At 38.5% G+C, this 20,678-nt stretch overlaps 2 protein-coding genes across 6 annotated transcripts in view; one reads left to right on the top strand and one right to left on the bottom strand.

Annotated features, from left to right (window-relative positions):
* The window catches only part of LOC100616802 (zinc finger protein 883-like), a 41,897-nt gene extending 40,538 nt beyond the window's left edge, over nucleotides 1-1,359 (bottom strand). For 2 of the 3 annotated variants that reach the window (XM_056822805.1, XM_007488632.3), the window contains exon 1: nucleotides 1,197-1,334. The gene's annotated coding sequence lies outside the window, so the exon portion shown is untranslated. Of the gene's footprint in view, nucleotides 1-1,196 lie in introns of all 3 variants that reach the window. The other variant, XM_007488631.3, reaches the window with a different exon arrangement.
* On the top strand, nucleotides 1,122-20,439 carry LOC100616760 (zinc finger protein 501-like). 3 transcript variants are annotated; one of them, XM_007488636.3, is made up of 7 exons: nucleotides 1,122-1,254; nucleotides 1,622-1,703; nucleotides 3,275-3,402; nucleotides 10,731-10,807; nucleotides 11,216-11,342; nucleotides 11,880-11,993; nucleotides 16,205-20,439. In XM_007488636.3, the coding sequence occupies exons 4-7, from the start codon at nucleotides 10,772-10,774 to the stop codon at nucleotides 17,815-17,817; spliced, it is 1,890 nt and encodes a 629-aa protein (XP_007488698.1). In that variant the 5' UTR covers nucleotides 1,122-1,254; nucleotides 1,622-1,703; nucleotides 3,275-3,402; nucleotides 10,731-10,771; the 3' UTR covers nucleotides 17,818-20,439. The 3 variants fall into 3 exon arrangements, with proteins under 3 accessions (XP_007488698.1, XP_007488699.1, XP_056678785.1); XM_007488637.3 differs by lacking the exon at nucleotides 1,122-1,254 and having other exon boundaries at nucleotides 1,510-1,637; XM_056822807.1 differs by lacking the exons at nucleotides 1,122-1,254; nucleotides 1,622-1,703; nucleotides 3,275-3,402; nucleotides 10,731-10,807 and having other exon boundaries at nucleotides 11,804-11,993.
* Nucleotides 20,440-20,678: the final 239 nt, after the last annotated feature.

The following is a 20,678-nucleotide window of genomic DNA, read 5'->3' as shown; positions in this document are numbered from 1 at the left end:
CATTTATTTGGTTCTTGTTGTCTGGTTATCCAGACAAGAGAAGAAATTTTAAATGATGCTGAAAAGCTTCTAGTACCATTATCACTTATCATATACTAAAGCATCTGCAAATGCATCATCACTATGCCAGTTTTCTCAGTTCCTTTCAAAAGATCAAGGAATGATAATGGATTGAAAAACAAAAAGGATGAGCCTGCTTCATTCTTGTCATTTCCAAGGTAAGCTGTTGGCATCATTTTACAGCATAACCTTTTCCTGACGATAGCGAACCACACCAGGAAACATTCAATTTAAAAGCCTGGGCTTCATGGCTAACTAACCTTACATCAATAGTTCGTCAAGCTACTAGCTGTCCTTGGCAACTCAAACGTCACGAACCCCAATTTTGCAGGAATGAATGCCTGAAAGCTAGCAGCTTTCCTTAACATCTGCTGAGTGAAATATCTTTAGCAGCACAGACGTTTTTTACACATTTCGATGTGGAATTCAATTTATGTCCTACTAATTTCTGCTTAACTTTGGTTACATAAGTCTCTGGTGCACATTTTTAATTTAATTATTCAAGACGCTGATTTGATCTGATCTGACAACCCACTAACCCATCTGCCACTAACTACACTTTGCAATCAGCGACTTTTATTATTAGTGGAAATATTAGTGGATGATGTGCCAATTAAATTAATGTCACTAGAAATGAAAGACAAGTTTGATGCTGTGTATTATGACAGTCTTCTGACTATATCCAGTTATTAAAAATAAAACGGTTACCCATCCATAATAGTTTATTGTTGGGGTAAGCGGTAGGGAGGGGGGCATTTGAATACATTGGAGAGGCGACTTAGGTGTCAGAGGGGGCACTATTGCTTTTAATTCCCCTTCAAGTAATAACTATGTCATGCGAAAGGGGGACTAGAAGGAGAAGACCCTGCAGGTGGAATTTAGGGGGTGGGGACCCTGTGACTGGGAGAAAAGAAAAAAGAAAGGGTTGGAAGAGGGCGAGAAACCCAACCGAGGAGGGGAGGAACAGGGACCCGGAGGGAGGAGGAGGGAGAAGGAAGGGGGCGGGGACCCAATGAAAGAGGGGAGGGGGCGGGGCCCCCGTGGAAGAAGGGGAGTAGGAGGGGGCGGGGACCCTGTATAGGTGGGGGGGAGGGGACGCAGCGGGTGCAAGGGACCCTGTGGCCTGGAGAACTCACCTTCCGAATCTCGATCACGAGCTGCCACGAGGCGGGAGCCCAGAGATGCGAGCTGGAGGTGACGGGCAGGGGGCGGGGACCTCTCCCTGGTCACGGTCAGCGCAGTGGCCGCAGGCTCACCCTCTCGGCTCCGCGTCCTGTCACTGGAAGGGGGCGGGGACGGAGGAGGGGCGGGACTGGGCAAGGAGCCGTTTTTGTTCCAACAGCCGGAAGGAAACGCTGAGGGACTTCTAAGAGCTCGCTGGTCCTCTACGCGGCCTAGAGCGGCCCTGGCCTTGGATAGGGCGGATCTCAGTTTGGGGAGTGGGAGTGAGGAGAGCGACTTCCGGTTCTGGGAGTCCGACTTCTCAGATGGGGAGGGGTTTCCGGACCCGGACTCTACGAGTTCGTTTAGTGGCCGGCTTCTCCTTGTCCCCTGTCTGCAGGGCTTCGGAGCAGAGGGTGAGTCCCAGTCCCACCACCCGCACCCCCCGGGTCCGCTCCTCTTCTCCAGGCATGAAGTCAGAGGTGAGCACTCTTCCTCTTATCCTAGTGAAGGGATGTTGCCGAACCGGGAGGTTGGCCCCATATCGGAGGGCCTTGTATACCAGATGTCAGTTCTCGAGTCTGGCCTTTACCTTGTCCTCATAGGAACCCCTACCCAGCTTTATCATTGGCAAAGTGCTCTCCTTTCAATACATCTTGATGTAGTCCGTAAAGGTGTCTAAGAGGCAAGACATGGTTGCGTGGAGGAGATGAGAAGGCATGGGTCATTGGCACAGGTAGATGGGTTTGCTCTAGTCAGAAATAGTGACATCTCTTCGTCGTAGACAGGAGGAAGAAAGGCAGATGATAACGAGAAGCAGAAGGAGAGAGTTTATGTGAAGTTGGAGGCCGTGATTTGTCTAGCTAGGGGCTGAGATTCTGTTTGGGGTACTTGAGAAAGGAAACGATTTCAGATAGGAGGATTACAGAAAAGCAATGAAACCTCAACTGAGATTATGACCTATAAATTTATAGAAGGTGAATCAGGAGAATTTTGTAACTTCCTCCAACAATCTTTGGCACTCCAAGAACAAAGAAATCTGCACCTATTTAGAGTGCCAGTAACTAGTGCACATAGCATAGTAAACTCTTAATAAATGCTTGTTGAATGAATAGATGAAATCAACTGATGGGAATTGCCTAGAATTGAAGATTAGGTTCAAAATTGTGGAGGCTCATTTAGGGTGAAGAATTCTAGGATAGTGGTTAGTGACTCATTGTTAGGAGACTGGAGGCAAAACAGGATATGGAATCTGGAGTGAGAGAGATAAAGAGAGGGTAAGGAAAAAATATCACAGTGGGACTGAGACTAAAGTAAAGTATTATCCCGAGTAAGGTAGAGGGAGATATGGAAGAATAAGAGTTTATGGCCTGAGAATAGAATTTCAAAGTCCAAGATGTTAGAGGTAAAGTTTTCAGGTATCTCTCTAGGTTGTGATCATGCAAGTGTGTGGCCACAAAAAGGAAGAGTGGGGAGTTAAGAAGGTAATGGAATTGTGTATTTATGGTGTCAGAGGAGTTGTTAACATGAATATTGAAGTTTCCAAGGATAATAACTAGGGAAAGAATAGAGAGGAATATTATAATCCAATTACTAAAATCAATAAGAAAGTTGAAAGAGTAGCTAAAATGAGTATAGAGCAGTGATATCAAATTCAAATAAAAGGAATCCCTGCTGGCCACATATTGACTTAGAAAACCACAAATTAACATCTGTGTTGTACTGTATTTTTATTTTGTTAAACATCTCTCACAACATTTTAACCTGGTCAGGGCCTTGGCAGTAAGCCCGAATTTGACACTTCTACTGTAGATGACAGCAACAGGAATGGAGAAAACAGTGTAATCAGATGGCATGGGCTTTAAAGGAGAAAAGGTTATTGACGATTATAATCCTGAGGCCTCAAACAAAGAATACTCCAGACTTCCATCAGCTTTCCTAACACTGTTCTCATCCTTTCTGTCCCCTGACAACAAGGGGTTAGGACTGATCTCTGAACAGCTCTGGATACCCAGAGCAAGCTACCACATCCCATTCTGTTTCCCACAAGCAGGACTTTCAGTTTTCAAACCTGATGTGAACTTCCAACAATAGTAAAGAGAAGAATTGTGAGTGTGTGGGTCCTGGACATGTGGACATGAAGCAAGCTGAAGGGAGAGAACATGAGAAGGTGACAGCCAGGTGAGTGAAAGAAAACTTGTATTCATTCAATGAACACAGACTTACTATACTTTGTTGACTGGTCTCTCTTAAAATTAAATAAAAAGCATTTGGTATCCTTTTAGAATTACTTAGATTATTTCAGCACCAAGAAATTGAAAATTAAGGGTTTGACTCTTGTGAGAACAAATTTTCTGAGTGTTTAACTACTTCCTTATTGTATTTTTCCTTCTCTGCCTTAACTGAACTAGGGTCCTTTTTATTTTTTTCCCCTCTCTGTGGAGTTGACTTCAGAATTCTTATCTTGTTCCATTTTCTTCCTTTATGTCATATTTTCTAAAGGTACCAATTTCTGTCTAATCTCTGATACTGTAACTCCTATTTTGGCAGTTGTCTCACCTGAATGTAAATTTAATTGCTTTGTGAATATGGATATCTAAAGTTTACTCTAGATAGGTAAGAATGTATTTAATTTGAAGTATAAAGAATCTGCAAACTATATGCCCACAAGCATCCTTTCCATTTTTTGACAAAATTCTGAAATGAGTTATTAACAAGGATGGTTAGTAAATATCAAGTAAAGAAAGCATCTTCCATCAAGAATAGCAAATCTCATTTCTTTTTCTCACAGAGACTGGTAGATCAGGGGAAGATTCAGATCAAGTCAGCAGGCATACTATTTGCCAGGCACTATGCTAAGAACTGGAAGTAAAAAGCTCATCAGTCAAGAACTCGCTATAAAAGAGGAGACACATGCAACAGCTATGTACAAGCAAGATGGATATAGATAAACAAGAGATAACCTTTGAGGAGAGACATGAATATTAAGGGTGACTGAGAAAGGCTTATTGCAGATGAGGTTTTAGCTGAGATTTGACTTTACCAGAAGGCAAAGGTGAGGAGAACATTTTAAGCATAGAGCCAAGCACTTAAATGGCAGAGTTAGGATATGGACTGTCTTATGGGAACAACAGCAAGAAGGTCAGTGTACTTAGAGCACAGAGTATGTGGAGGGGAGTCAGTTGTAAAAACAACTAGAAAAGGAACAAGGTTATGAAGATCTTTAAACAACAAACAGAGTTTTATATTTAATCCTAGAGGTAATAAAGAACCACTGGCATTTATTGAGTTGTCTAATGGTCATATCTACTCTGTAGAGAGATCACTTTGACAGCAAAATGAAGGATGGACTAGAGTAAGGAGTGATTGGGGGCAGGCAGATCCAGCAGCAAGCTAATGCAGAGGTCCAGGTATGAGATGATAAGGGCCTGCCATAAAATAGAAGCAGCATCAAAGGAGAGAAGGAGATATATTCAAGAGATGTTGTAAAAGTAAGATTTATAGGCCTTGGCAACAGATTGGATATGGGTGGCGAGAAAGTGGGAAGTCAAGGAGGACACATAGTTTGAGAGAATGGATCACTTGGAGGATGGTGGTTCCCAAGACCACAGGAAGGAAGTATTCAAGAAGAGAGATAGTTTTACCGTAGTTTACTTGACCAAAGGTTTGGAGCTATTTTGTGGAAAAAATAGAGAAATTTCACTGGATAACAGTTAGATGAATTTAGATCTAACTGACTATTGAAATCCTAAAGTAGTCATTAATAGTTGTTCATTATCATCTTTTTTTTTCTTTATTCCCAATTACACATAGAAACAGTTTTTAACATTTGTTTTCTGACATTTTACAATCCATATCCATAATCCATAATCCCTTCCACTTCCACACTTCCCAAGATAGTAAGTAATCTGATGTAGTTTATACATATGCTATCATGGAATACCTGTTTCTATTTTCTTCATGTTGTGAAAGAAAACACATTGTACATACAAGAAGAAACTCATGAAGGAAATAAACTGAAAAATAGTATCCCTTTATCCTCAATTCCTTATATGATCCATGATTTTTCATCATGGGTCCCTTGCAGTTAGAGTACACATAGGTCCCCTTTCTTTGATCTCTTTGGAATACATATCTAGTAGTGATGTTGCTAGATCAAAGGGTATGCACAGTTTTTATAGCCTTTTGGGCAAGGGTAGAAATTGCTGTCTGGAGTGATTGAATCAATTCATAACTCCAGCAAGAGTGTATTAGTATCCAAATTTTCCAACATTTCCATCAGTGTTTATCATTTTCCTTTTTTTTGTCATTTTAGCCAATCTGATAGGTATGAGGTTTGTTTTAGTTTGTAGTTCTCCAATCAGTAGCAATTTAGAGCATTTTTCATATGACTATAGATATTTTTAATTTCTTCATCTCACCATATCCTTTGTATAGGCCCCTACTATTTGACATTTTCATCAGTGACTTGAATAAAAGCATAAATAGCACTACTTCTCGGATTTGCAAGTGAAACAAAATTTGGAGATTTAATTAACACATTGAATGATAGTACGGATCCAAAAATATCTGAAAATGCTAGATAGTTGGCTTGGATCTTAGATGAAATTTAATCAAGATAAGCATAAAGTCTTATACTTAACATTTAAAAACTTCTTTCACAAATAAAAGGTAAGTGTGACTAAATAATAATTTGACTAGAGAAGATCTGTGGACTTTAAGGTACTGCAAACTTTATTATGAGTTAATGGTTTGATGTAAACAAATCAATGGATCTGTGATTTCCTCAATAAATTGTCATGTAAGAACTCCTACTCTGAGGCTTATCTACCTTGCCCCTAGTGTCATGTAACTAAAAGTTGAACTCCAGGTCTAGTACTTTATTCACTGCTCTAGGTTATTTATAATTGAAGGAAATTAAAAGGAAAAAAACAATGGAATATTTTCCAATGTATGAGCAAATCAGCCAGAAATTGATTATTTACTGATCCATACAGGAAAACAGGTAATTATAAAAATCACAGATTTTAGACAATCAGGCTAGTAGGAAATAAAAAATACGATGAATAAAAGATGTAGGCCCACATGGAAGTTGAAAAATGTATTAAATAATGAAATAGGCAATTAAAGAAATAGTATGTTATCAAAAATATAGCATTAGTAGATTATCTCAGATCATTATCAAATGATAATACAGATTCTAACTTCAAAATTTATGGGATGCAGCCAAAGTAGTACACAGTCACAAATTCTTAATAATGAAATCCTATAATGTTAAATAGATTTCTGTCTGTCTAACCAGTCACTCCCTTTTTTTTTTTTTCTAACTAGATCTGGATCCAGGTTATGCCCACTAATTTTGGTTGTCCTTCAAACCTCTGTCCTGGACCCTTTTCTTTGTTTCCTTATACTCTCATGCTTAGTGATTTCATTAACTACCAAAGGTTCAATTATTACCCCAATACAAAAGATTCCTAATTCCAACCCTAATCTCTCTCCTGAACTCCTTTCCTCATTCACCATCTACCTTTTGGGCATCTGAAATGTCCCATAGGTGTCTCACACTCAGTACATCCAAAATAATGCATAGTATCGTTCCCCAAAAACTTCTCCTCTTTCCAACTTTCCTATTTCTGATGATGGTGTTACCATCCTTCTAGTCACCCAAATTCACTAACCTGGTGCTTTCCTTAACTCCTCATTTACACTTACCCAACCCAGTCTGTTGCCAAATTTTGTCATTTCTCACACATATCTCCTCTCCACTCATAGAGCCACCTCCCTAGCTTGGAGTCTCTCCACCTTTCACTTTCACTTGGACTATGGCAAATGCTTTCTGAATGGTCTCTTTCCAATCTAATTTGTCTTTCACTGAGCTGCCATTATGATTTTCCTAATGTTCTGGCCTGAGGTCACAAATGTCCTACCCCAATTTAATAAAACTCCAGTGGCTCCCTTTTACTTCTAGGAGAAATATAAAATCATCTATAAAGGCCTCATTTCTCAAATATATTAGAGAACTGAGTCAAATTTATAAGAATGCAAGTCATTCCCCAATTGACAAAAAGAGATTATGAATAAGCAGTTTTCAGGTGAAGAAATCAAAATATAAAAAAATATTTTAAATCACTATTGATTACAAAGCTGCAAATTAAAACAACTCTGAAGTATCAACTGGCAAATATGACAGTAAAGGAAAATTACAAATGTTAGATGGGATGTGGCAAAATTGGGATATATGTATATTGGTGGGGTTGGGACCTGATCCAGCCATTCTGGAGGGCAATTTGTAACTATGTCCAAAGGGCTATAAAACTGTCCATATCCTTTGATCCAATAATGCCACTAATAGGCCTGTATCCCAAAAAGATAAAAAGGAGGGGAAGAACATATTTGTTCAAAAATATTTATAGCAGTTCTTTTTTGTGGTGGGAAGAATTAGAAATTAAGGGGTTGTCCATCAAGTGGAGAATGGCTGAACAAATTGTGATATGTGATTGTGATGAAATATTTTTGCACTATAAGAAATGATGAGCAGAGTGATTTCAACAAAAAAATGGAAAGTCCTACATAAACTAATGCAGCGTGAAATAAGCAGAACCAGGTGACCATTATACACAGTAACATTGTACAATGATCAACTGTGAAAGACTTAGCAATTCTCAACACTACAATGATCCAGGACAATTCTGAAGGACTTATGACAAAGAATGCTATCCACCTTCAGAGAAAGAACTATTAGCATTAGGATTCAGATGAAAGCATACTATTTTTTACTTTAGTTTGTGTTTTTCTTTGAAGGTTTTGGTTTTATCTGAATATTCTCTTACAACAATGGCCAAACGGAAATATGTTTTGCTTGATCATACATGTATAACCCATCTCAGAGATGGGGGAGGGGAGGAAGGGAGTTAATTTGGATCTTATAATTTTGTGAAATGTATGTAGAAAATTGTCATTTCATGAAATCAGGAAAATAAAATATTAAATAAAACAAAATCATCTGGCACTTAAAGCCCTTTACAACCTGACCCCTTCCTATTTTCCACTTGACTTACTTCCACAAACTACAATTTAGCCAATCAGTAAACATTTATATGTGCTAGGTGCTATGCTTAAGTGTTGGGATACAAAAATGACAAAAGATAGCCCCTACTCTTGAGAAGTTCACCATCTAATGGGGAAGGAGTATGCAAACAATAAGGTACAAACAAACTGTATTCAGGATAAATAGGATACAATCAGTAGAGGAAAGGCCTTAGAATTAAGAGGATTTGAGAATATCTGTATCCCTATAGAAGAGATTTTTGGAATTTGAAGAAAGCCAGGAGGTAAAGATGAGGAGGAAGATGGTTCTAGGCATGGGAGTTAGCCTGTGAAAATTCCTGGAGTCTTGTTTGAGGAACAACCAGGAAACCAATGTCACTGGATTGAAGAGTATGGGTAGGGAGAAAGTATATAAGGTATAAGAAAAATGGAAAGAGTGAGGTAGGGTTGGAACCTATGTTATGAAGGACTTTGATCACCAAACAAAAGTTTTTGTCAAGAGGATCCTTTTAGATGCTAGGGAGCCACTGGAGTTTATTGACATAGTCAGACCTACACTTTAGGAAAATCACTTCAATGGCTAAATAGAGGATGAATTGGAGAGGGGAGAGACTTGAGGCAATCAGACCCACAGCAAGCTATTGCAGTAGGTCAGCTATAACGTGATGAGGTCCTGTACTAGAGATGGCAATGTCAGAAGAGAAGACATATTCAAGAGATGTTGCAAAAGCAAAATTGACAGGCCTTGGCAACAGCTTAGATATGGGAAGCAGGGATAAGAGATAGTTAGGATTGGAGATGACACCTAGGTCTTGAGTCTGGGGCATCATATGGTGGTGCACTAGAAAATATTAGGGATGTTTGGAAGAGGGTTACTCTGGCCAATTCAGCTATCCTTCACACATGAAATTCCATGTCTAGCTTCATGCTTGAAATATTCTCCCTCCTTACCTCTACCTGCCAGCTTCTGTCTTCCTTCAAGATTCTGCTCAAATCCCACCTTATGCAAAAGGCTTTTCCCAAGTTCTTTACACCCACATGCCCCACTTACTAGTGCCTTCCTTCTGAGATTACTTTCTATTTACATCCTGTATATTTAGTATGTTCATAGTTTTTCACACATTTTTCTGGTTAGAATGTGAACTGCTAATAGCAGAGACCATATTTTTTTTTCTTTGTATCCTCAACCCAGCATTGTTCCCAAAACATGTAAAACACTTAATAAATGCTTATTGGTTGATTATATCAATAAGAGACTGGGGAAAATAACACAGAATTGAAATCTGTATTTAAAAAACTAGCAGCAAAAGAACACATCAAGGGAAACCTGAAAGAGAAATAACAAGGATAAGAGTAAATATCATTGAAGCTAAAAATAAAACCACTGAAATGCTAACTTCCACAATTGACTTTAGGAACTTTTGGAGACAATTGGTTCTCTTTCCCTCCAGGTCAATCTATAATTGAGTATATTGTAGAAAGAAATCATGTTTCTCTCTAGGTTGGATTCAATGATTCTGGCGGTCCTCCCTTCCCACCTGACTATGAAATGCAAAGTTTCTGCCCACAAAGCTGGTAAACTATATGTTATCAATGCCCTTAATATGTTCCATGACAAAGGCATTGGAACAAGGTAACTGGTGACAGCTGAGAAGGAACCTCTTTACTTACTGTAGGTTAAAAGACAGCTTAGGCATTTGACTTGGGCTTTCTAGGCTGAGTAGAAATTCAGCAGCCAATAAGTGACATTCAGGACCCTACGAGCAGAGAGATATAAAGTCAGGAGAAGGCAGTATGTATTTAGGTTGAGCAGAGAGCACTCTGGTTTGATAAGACCATAAGATGTATGAAACAGTATAAACATAAGAATGCTAGAAAGGTAGAGTGGCATCAGATTTTGTATGGTTTAGCCAAGCAAAGGAATTTGAACTTTATTTGGCAAGCAGTAGGGAAGCACTGAAGATTTTTTAACAGAGGAGTAATATGTTTAACTCTGCACATGTAAGAAAGATTATTCTGACAGGATTAAAAAAGATTGAACATAGAAGAACCTGTTAGTAAATCATTATAATAGTCTGGGCAAGTGATAATGAAGGACTATACCAGGGTAGTGGCAGAGAGATGATATGGATGCAAGAAATCAAATAAGTATTTATTAAAGGCCTACCATGTAGAAAAGCCCAAGATGAACTTGAACTTTTCATTCTCACCAAACTAGTATATTCACTTTTCCCCCAAACATTCTTTATGTGTTCTTTTATCTCTGAATCTTAGACACAATTCAGAGTGCTCACAATTAGCCAGACCCACAATAGGCATATATATAATTCTATCACAGTTTGAATGCATAGTTAAAACTGACAACAGTTAAGTCCTAAAGATTGCCCTATAACTCTTAATGGGAGGCCTGGGGAATTGTTGAACAGGACTCCTCTCTATTAGGCTCCTTTTTCTTCCTCCAGTGTTAGTTCCTGCTGAACAGCCAGAGGAGAGCTGAGGTCAGATGATGGCATCCAGGTTCATGAACGTTGAGCCAAAGGTGAGCTCTCCCGCCAGCTGCCCATCACTGCTGCATCTCAGCCCCAATCTAAGCGAAAACATGCTTTTACTCAGTTTCACATACACTTCCTTATAATTAATATACATCCAAAGAAATTTGTCTGCACATCATTTCACCTTTCTATAATTAACGTGTGTAGATATGTATATGCTTATATACATATATATGTACCAGTGCCTTTAATCAACATGCATGCAAAAGCAATAAACCTCATCACTGTCTGCTTGACTATTTCAGTAGTCCTTTCTCATCACATGTTCACAATCACATACACACTGGCAGAGCCTTTATGCCATCAAATATTCCCCTAGCCTAAGGTTCCTCCACTCTCAGTGCTAAATCAGATGGAACCATCCCTGAGGCTGCAGCTGGAATCTCTTATTTCAGGCCCTCGTAACATTTGTGGATGTAGCTGTGAATCTCACCCAGGAGGAGTGGCATCTTCTGGGCCCGGATCAGAGGAGTCTCTACAGGGATGTGATGCTGGAGAATTATGGCAACATTGTTTCACTGGGTAAGACTTTTCTAGGACTCAGATATGGCTTTTTTACAAATCAAGATTGAGTCTGAAGAATTACTTGAGTTTTGGTTTATGAATCAGAATTTCTAATCTAGGCCAAGAAACATAGTATTTCTGTTCCTGGTACCAAGGAGCATGCCTGATGAATAACTTTCTTAATCTACACTTTCTCCATCCTCTGAACTTCTTATTAGAAACCCTACCCTGCCCTATACCCAGCACTTTTACCAGAGTCTGATGCTGACATGACTAAAGGTGTAAATTTCTTGCCCAACTAGTGTGGGCAGGACCCATAAGCTAGTTGTTCCTTTGTCCTCACATCAGCAGTGTACTTATACTCCATGAATTCGCAGAAGGACAGATGATTAAGACATTTCCCAATGGTGCTCAGATCCTTCTTGTTATAGTCTCAATGTAAACTGCTTTGACTTCTTAACTTGCCTCTCTATATCTAGAGACGGAGAATGAATTTGGGAAAGGTCTCTGTATGCAGAACAATCCACTAGATCCAATTTCCTTCCCCATGAGCAGGATTCCAAGTGACAAAGCCTGATGTGATATCTCAGCTAGAACGAGGGGAAGAGCCATGGATCCTGGACACACAAGGAGCTGAAGAGAAAAAAGTCCTAAGAGGTGACTGCTTAGGTGAGTGAGAACATTTCTCTTACTCGTCATTGAACACATATTTACTGCACATCTCCTGTTTGCTCACCAATGTGCTGTACATGTAGTGTTGGATTCATAGGGCATACAATGGCAGATTGCTTTGGCAAAAAGACATATCTCAAAAATCCCTGCACAATAAGTACTGGAAAATCCTCAGTAGGGTTGTCCTTCAATCCCTGCTCATTCACACTAATAAGATATCTTGTATTTTGGGGAATCCTTTACTTGCTATGTCATCCCAGGTAGAAGTTTAGCAACATTGTTGAGTTGTTCCCTGACCCTCTTCTCCTTGTGACTGTTCTAGAGTCAGGAGTATCCCAGAAGAAATATGGATCTTTCTAAGTACTTTGAGCCCAGATGCTTTGGCTAGCAGCTACAGGGAATAAACTTGCTACACATTGTTCAAGCCTATCTTTCCTTCTGGATATAAAGCCTTATATTCATTGATCCACATTACAGAATCAAATTGTCAGATTTGGAAGGGATCTCAGCAAGCATATGTGTTGTGATTGTTAAGTCATTTCAGTTGTGTTTAACTCTTCAGTATACTATTTGGGGTTGGGGAAGTTTGGGCAAGGGTACTGGAGTGGTTTGCCATTTCCTTTTCCAGCTAATTTTACAGGTAAGGAACTGAGACAATCGGGGTTAAGTGACATGCCCAGGGTCACACATCTATTAAATGTCCTAAGTCAGATTTGAACTCAAAAAGACAAGTCTTCTCCACTCCAGGCCCAGCATTCTATCCACATACTTTCTAGCTGCTTCCGGCAAGCATATAGTTCATACTCAAAGAATTCCCATCCATTGATATAACCAAATGATCTTACAGCCTTTGAAGCCCTGCAGTGAAGCATAGCAGATTATCTCCCTAGGCAACCCATTCAAATTTGAATAGCTCTAATGGGTAAGATATATTTCTTTACTTCAGTCTTAAATTTGCCTCACTTCAGCTTCCATTTTTTGCTCCTAGGTCTTCCATCTAGGACCATGAACAAAAAAGTCTAATTCCCCTATGAGGCAGCTAGGTGGCAGTCATGAGTGAAATTTGACACGGGTAAACTGAGGCAATTCTCTGGGCAAGATATCATTAACAGTAGCATGCCACCTGATAATAAAGGTTGGAAGGGACAATGGCACAGCTCCAACCAAAGACCCTGAATTGAGGATATATTATATTGCATAGAATAAAGAACAGAACAAAAATCATTGGTCAACATTAGAGGTGAGAGATTATGCTGATTACCTTAAAGAAACTGTGCATAGCCCCCAGATGAGATGACAACCTCCTCTCTCTAAAAAATATCTTTATGAATTTTATGGATTCTAACTGTATCCTCAAGTTATTGAAAAAGACTGACTTACTGAGGCCTGGGGAATTAGATAATACTGTTAATTATTAAAGATGGAACAGGGTCAGGCAGTTCTAGCTTCCCAAGCATACCCGACAAATCCTACAGGAAACTTTGCTGACATAATGTTTTATGAGAATATTGAGAATAGAGTTTTTCATTAACTGGTGGTCATTGTGAGAAAGCTTAACCCTGGTGACTAAACTTCAGAGATGGGAAGACTGAACTTTAGCATACATAAGCATCTTCTTGCAGGAACAGAGCAGAGTTCCAGGTTTGTTAAATAGAACACAAAATGTGATTACAGAATAAAATAAAAAAGTCAGGTAAAATATAAAATGCAGGATCAAAAATTAGTCCCTTAATTGCCCAGGGGATAGAGTGCTGGGCCTGGAGTCAGGAAAATCTGAGTTGAACTCCAGCCTCACTAGCTGTGTGAACTTGGGCAAATCACTTAACTTCTGTTTGCCTAAGTTTCCTCAACTTTAAAATGGAGATAATAGCAGCACCTACCTCAGAAGGTTGTTGTGAGGATCAAATGAGATAATATTTGTCAAAGCACTTAGCACAATGCTTGGCACATAATAGAAGCTATATAAATGGTTATTTCCTTTCCCTCCCCCTCCTCCCCTGAGACAATCTTTCAAATACCTTAAGACAGCATCATTTCTTTCCCAAATCATTTCTTCAGGTTAAACATCCTCAGTTACTTCAGCTGATCTCATATGGCATAGCCTTTGGTATATAATGTCAGTTAAAGTTGCTATATTGATTGGTTTTGTTGAGTTTCCCTCCTCCCACCTTTTTTTTTAATCTGTTGCAAAGGAAGGCTTACTAGATTGTAATATAAGACTATATTTAGGTTATGCATGTGGAGTTGTTCAGCAGGCTATTGGTGATATAGACCTGGAGTTTCAAACCTGGATGCATATATAAAACTATAACTTTTAAAGTGTAATTTTTGTTATGTTGTCAAGGGCTATATTAAGAGGGCATAAGAAATGAACATGTGGTGAAAGTAGAGGCAGTGAACATAGACAACACTATTAGTTTGGCAGCTAATGGGTGTAGATGATTACCTGGAGAGGAATGGCAAATTCATGTGAAGAACTTATTTTTGTTTTTAAATAAGGATGGGAGAGCTCATTAATATTTATGGGCAAAGGTGTCAGAGAGAAATTAAAGGTAAAAGTAAGGGAGTGATTATTGGAGTGAGCTCCTGGAGAAAATGGGAGGAATTGGTATCAAAGGTATAAGTAGAGGAAAGTTAGCTATTACAAAGAAAAGTGTCATTTCTTCCTAAGACATAGAAAGTGAAGTTAAGATGGAGTAAGGGAAAAGAAGGGAACTCATGTTGTGAATAGCCTTGATCTTTATCAGCCAAGTGGTAGGCAATCATCCCTTGAGAGGAGGTAGTCAGTTGATAGCAATGTAGATTTAAGAAAGGGAAAAGTTTCAAACAGCTGCTTTGGGTAACATAGTAGAGATTTAGTAAGGGAAAAATATAAAGATTACCTTGCAGCAGAGAAGAGCAATTGAGATTAAATAACATGAATCTGTTAAGGAATCCAGTCAGCATGGTTTCATGAGATTATTCAACAGCAAGCATTAAACAGTTCAGTAGTAAAAGCAACTGATGGAGGTGGCTCAGAGTACAGGATTAATACAACATAAATGGTTGGACAGAAATATTAAAGGTGGATGAGAATGCATAGTGGAACAGGTTAACTTATAGGGTCAAGTCTGAGAATGAAGGAAGTAAAGCCAGAGATGAGGTGATGAACTGGTAGAAAAGGAAGAGCTTAAGAGGCCTCAAGTCACATTGAACACAAAGAATAGGTTTTAGAAGAGATAAAGAAAGAAATGGAACAATAAAAATTATCAGAGGAAGGTTTCAGAGTTCAGGTTCATAGAAGTGACAGGGGAAATCCTGAGATCTAAGATGTGACTGCCCCTGAAGGTAACTTAGGTGGAGTGAAAGTATAGATGCTGAGAATTAAAGAGAATTGATGAAATGAGAGACCATAAGTTCGCCACATATGTAGGTCATTTGAAGTAACTGGTAATGTCTAAGGTAGAGAGGAGAAGATTCAAGGGGAACATATTTGAAGAGCTTTTGTATAGAGGAGAGATTGGACTTGTTCTGTTTGACCCCAGATAGAAAAACCAGGAGCAATGAGTAGAAATTTTAAAAAGCAAATTTAAATTTGATGTCATTTCTTCCATCTTTTACTAATGGTCTTCTCGTTCTGAACTGATGTGTTCTGTTACCAGGTAGACAGACATCTGTGGTTTGTTCATGTGAGTAGAAGGTTAGGATGATTAATAAAATGTTGCCTGAGGAGAGTTGGGGAGGAATGGTCATTGGTTATTGTCAGCCTCGAAAACTGTGAAAACCTAATTCCTCAGTTGCCTTTTAGATAGTCTCAAATTAGTTACTCTAACACAGATATGCATATTCCTCTTTAGCTATCATATAGCCTTGACTGTAGTTCTAGACCTGACCCTGTCCAAAGCTATTTTTTCCCCCTACCTTAGTCTCATGACTACTAAATCATCAATTTAATTCATATGTATCTGATGAATGCCAGATAAGTGTGTTTATATTTAGACACAATGATGAGAGTATCTTGTTCATAAAACATCTAGGATGGGCCAGCCACTATGTCTTACCTACACATCTCTAAAATATATCTCGCTCTGTTTTGTGAATCTAGTATTGAGATTTGCCCATAACATGTCTCTCTAGAAGATTTATATGATGTCTTAGTTATACCCCAAAAAATGTCCTTGGTCTCAGAATAAAGAAGAAAATATTTATATTTTGTTTCAATGTTTCAGATTGTGAAACACAGACTAAGAGTGAGGAATTGTCTCCAAAGCAAGAAATTTCTGATGAAATGAGATGCCAGAATCTAATATTGCAGCGACTTAGAAGAGTTATTCCCCAAGGACCCACATTTGGAGAAGCTGTCGAAAATGAGAATATGTTAAAGGAAATGTGGGGATCACCTGCAGGGAGGAACCTGAGGACACTACTTTCCCAAAAGAGAGGTTTCAGATCAGGACCAGTGGTCCCTCAGAAGCCCCTCATATTGCAAAGAGGTCAGGAATGTAATGAATTCAGAGAAAATCTCAATATGAGTATTCCTCCTGCAACATATCAAAGAGTTCCTCCAGAATGGAGACCCCAGGAATGTGACGAAATGGGCCAAATATCTGAACAAAATTCAGAACTAATTACATATCAGAAAGAACAACCAGAAGAGAAGCCCTATAAAGCTAAAGTATATTGGAAAGCATTTACTCAGAATTCAAACCTCATTGAACTTCAGAGAATTCACACCAGAGAAGAATCCAGTGAGGGTGATACCAGCAAAGAAACCTTCAACCAGACATCAATCCTTATCAAGAAGGAGAAAGTGCTTAATGGGGAAAAACCCTATGAATTTAATGACTGTGAAAATACCTTTAACACACAGTTATCCTTTATTCAAAACCACAAAATCCCCACTTTAGAGAAACCCTATCAGTGTACAGAATGTGGGAAAGCCTTTAGCTTGAAAGGAAACCTTATTCGACATCAGAGACTTCACACTGGAGAGAGACCATTTGAGTGTAATGAATGTGGAAGTGCCTTCAGCTTGAAGGGGAACCTTATTCGACATCAGAGACTTCACACAGGTGAGAAGCCATTTGAATGTACTGAATGTGGGAAAGCCTTCACTCGGAGCACTGCTTTTATTCTTCATCAAAGACTTCACACTGGTGAGAAACCCTATGAGTGTACTGAATGTGGAAAAGCCTTCAGCCAAGAAGGAAACCTAATCCAGCATAAGCGATTTCACACTGGCGAGAAACCCTACCAATGTAATGAATGTGGAAAAGCCTGTAGTGACCGAACATCCCTTATTCACCATCAGAGAATCCACACTGGAGAGAAACCTTATCTGTGTAATGAATGTGGAAAATGCTTCAGCCAGAGTTCAATCCTCATTAAACATCAGAAAATTCACACAGGGGAAAAACCCTATGAGTGTAATGAATGTGGAAAAGCCTTCATTCTGAAATCATGCCTTTTTAGACACCAGAGAATTCACACTGGAGAGAAACCATATCAATGTAATGAATGTGGAAAAGCCTGTAGTGACCGAACATCCCTTATTCACCATCAAAGAATTCATACTGGAGAAAAACCTTATGTGTGTAATGAATGTGGGAAAGCTTTCAGCCAGAGTTCAAGCCTCATTACACATCAGAGAATTCACACTGGAGAAAAGCCCTATGAGTGTAATCAATGTGGAAAAACCTTTAGTGCATCTTCAAATCTCATTCAACATCAGAGAATCCACTCTGGAGAGAAACCTTATGAATGCATAAAATGTGAGAAAACTTTTATTTTGAAGTCTTACCTCATTAGACACCAGAGAATTCACTCTGGAGATACCTTGTGAAGGAAGACACCTTTGTGGGAGAACCTTCAGGACACATGCTTCCATTATTCAGCATTAAAGTCACATTGGCAACAAACCATATGTTGTAAAAGAACGATAGAAGCTTTACCATAGAAATGATTGCGATCAAGTTTTTATCCAGCACTTCAGTCTTATTCACCATCAAGAGAGTTATTCTGGAGAAGAAAATCCCATGTAATTTTAGTAATAGCCTTCATTTTGCAAATTAAACATTTAGAAGGAAAGTTCTTTTGCTTCTCAAAATGCCACCCATGTGATTTAAGTATGCTGCAACTACATGGTAGTATAGTGGCTACCACATGAACTGACCTTAGAGGATTCACATCCTGCTAACGGTGGCCCTTCCTTGTAAGAGGATATTTTTACCTCTTCAAACACTACATATGTGATTAATGTTTTCTGCAACTGAATGATTGTATGGTGCTGACTGACACATGAATTTGAACTATATAGGCTTCATGTTCATGAAAATTCCTGACTTTCAAAGGGCAGCCTTCTGGTCCAATTCTCACATTTTTCAGCATGAATCTCAATATTGTTTTATATTTTGGAAAGCCTTTATTAACTAAGGTAAATTAGGTGACTTTAGGGAAATCCTATATCTAACTAAACACAATATTTTAGAGGACATTTGTTAACCAATTTCTAAGCTTCAATTAGGTAGCTTTCCTCCTAAACTAATTGTTCTTTACCTTTTATCCTTGTAGGCAGCCCCAAGGAAAAAGATTTGAAACTTTTCAATAACATCATAATGACCACAGTTTATTCTGTTTAAAATTTCTGTTTGTTTGTTATTCTGTTGTATAAGATGAAGTTCAGTTGTATGTGAAGGTATTAATAGTAGTGACAACACATGTCACAGTTACTTAACTTTGTATCAGATGACCCTTCCACAGGTCAGCACTTTTGTGAGCCTCTTTTATCATCATAGGCCAAGGGCTTCTCTCAGCCACCAGAAGACATTCAAAAAAAGAAGAGAAAGGAAATTCAGTGTCTTTCTTTATATCCTTAACTCCAAGAATTCTTCTTTCATTCCATAAGGCATTTGAAGGACTAGAAAGATAGGAAAATGGAGTCTGTAAGTAGGAGATATTTAGGTTGTTTCCTTTTTTTCTCCTCAAATGCTCCCTCTTCTTTTCCCACCAGCCAGCATACTGGGTTGTTAAGGAAGCAGACCAATTTGCCTAAAGCCAATTAGCCTAAAAATTAATTTGCCTAAAACCATGTTCTCTTTCACTTCTCATATGTTTCCTCCCTAGTCTTACCTCAGCCTATCTGATCTTTGTACCTGAGGCCATTTTGCCTAATATCAATTAGCCTAATGCCAATTTGCTTAATAATCAATTCGCCTAAACCTCATAAGCATTTTGGCATCAATTTTTGTGTGTGTAACCTGTTTGTGATTTAGCTTCCATAAACATTTTTATTTCTTTTCTTTTTTGTCTTAACTTGTTTTGAGCACTTTACAGGTCTGTTAACAATGTCTAAGGGTACTCCTGACCAAACCAAGTATTTATCAAATTCACAACTTTTTATATAGGACAGAATGGTTTTTAATTCCTTATGCATCTTTCCTGACTTCTAGATTTTTGCCATTTTACTTACCCCTGTGTATTTTATTGCTTTATTGATTGAAAGGCAGTATAGAATAGTAGAAAGAGTACTAAATGGGCTTGCAGTCAAAACTACGCAAATGGGAGGTGCTGTTAAAAAATTAGTATAAACTCAATGTTTATTCATGTTAATCAACATTCAGACTATTATGGATGAAAGGATATAATTGATACATTGGATCATATAATTGCTTGGTAGAAATTTCAAAGATCTGGTCTTTTATCTAAAGCAATATTCTCTACAAAAATATTAGATGTTTAGTTAACCTTTACTTGAAGACCTCCAGGGGCTGTGAACCTCTGCAAGTAGCTCACTTCATTTCTGAACAGTTCTTATGACTTGGAAGTTTTATCTAATATTCAGCTGAAATATTTGTAACTTTAACACATTGGTCCTAGTTCTGCTCTATGGAACCAAGCAGAATATGTTTAATCTCTCCTCCAAATACCAACCCTTCAAATTCTTGAAGATAGCCATCATGTCCCTTACCAAGTCTTCTCTTTTCCAGGCTTACCATTTCCAGTTTGTTGAATAGATCCTCATATGGTACTCCCACCACCATCCTAGCTGCCTCTTCTCTTTGCACCAGTTTGTTGATGCCCTTCCAAAATATAGTGCCCAGACCTGAGCATAGCACAGAGTGGTTTAGCTGGGAAGAGTATGTTCTGGGGTACAATCTAAAATCTAATTTTTCCATCTGCTGTGATATATACTGAGCTTTCAATTTACTAAAAGCTCTTTTTGCTTTTTCACATGATCTTTGTACTGTATCTTTTTCCGTATCCTATACTTGTGTGATTGATCTTCTTAACCTCTGTAGGACTTTAGTCAATTTAATTCTATTAGATATGCTGCATTTTCTCAACCTATTAAAAACTTTTGATGACAATTCTGTTACCTGATGGCTCTCTCAGCTTTAAAATACAAAGATGATAAACATGGTAGCTATACCTTCATTGATTAAAATGTTGACTACAACTGAAGGAAGGACAGAGCCCTGTTACATTCTTTAGAGACCAAACTTCAGGATTATTGGTTTAGATATGACAATGATCTTAGAGTTCATCTAGCTCATCCCTTTATTTTACATTTGAGGAGATAGACCCAGAGAAGTTAAAAGTGATTTGTTCAAAGTAGCATAGAAGTTGACATTACTCTTTGGATCCAGTCATTTATCCACTTCTAAATTAATCTGATTTTGCTATTGTTTAGTGCTCTCCATCTTG

This window comes from Monodelphis domestica, chromosome 3 (assembly GCF_027887165.1).
Source record: "Monodelphis domestica isolate mMonDom1 chromosome 3, mMonDom1.pri, whole genome shotgun sequence".
Taxonomy (NCBI): domain Eukaryota; kingdom Metazoa; phylum Chordata; class Mammalia; order Didelphimorphia; family Didelphidae; genus Monodelphis; species Monodelphis domestica.
This window is presented reverse-complemented; position numbering and strand designations above follow the sequence as displayed.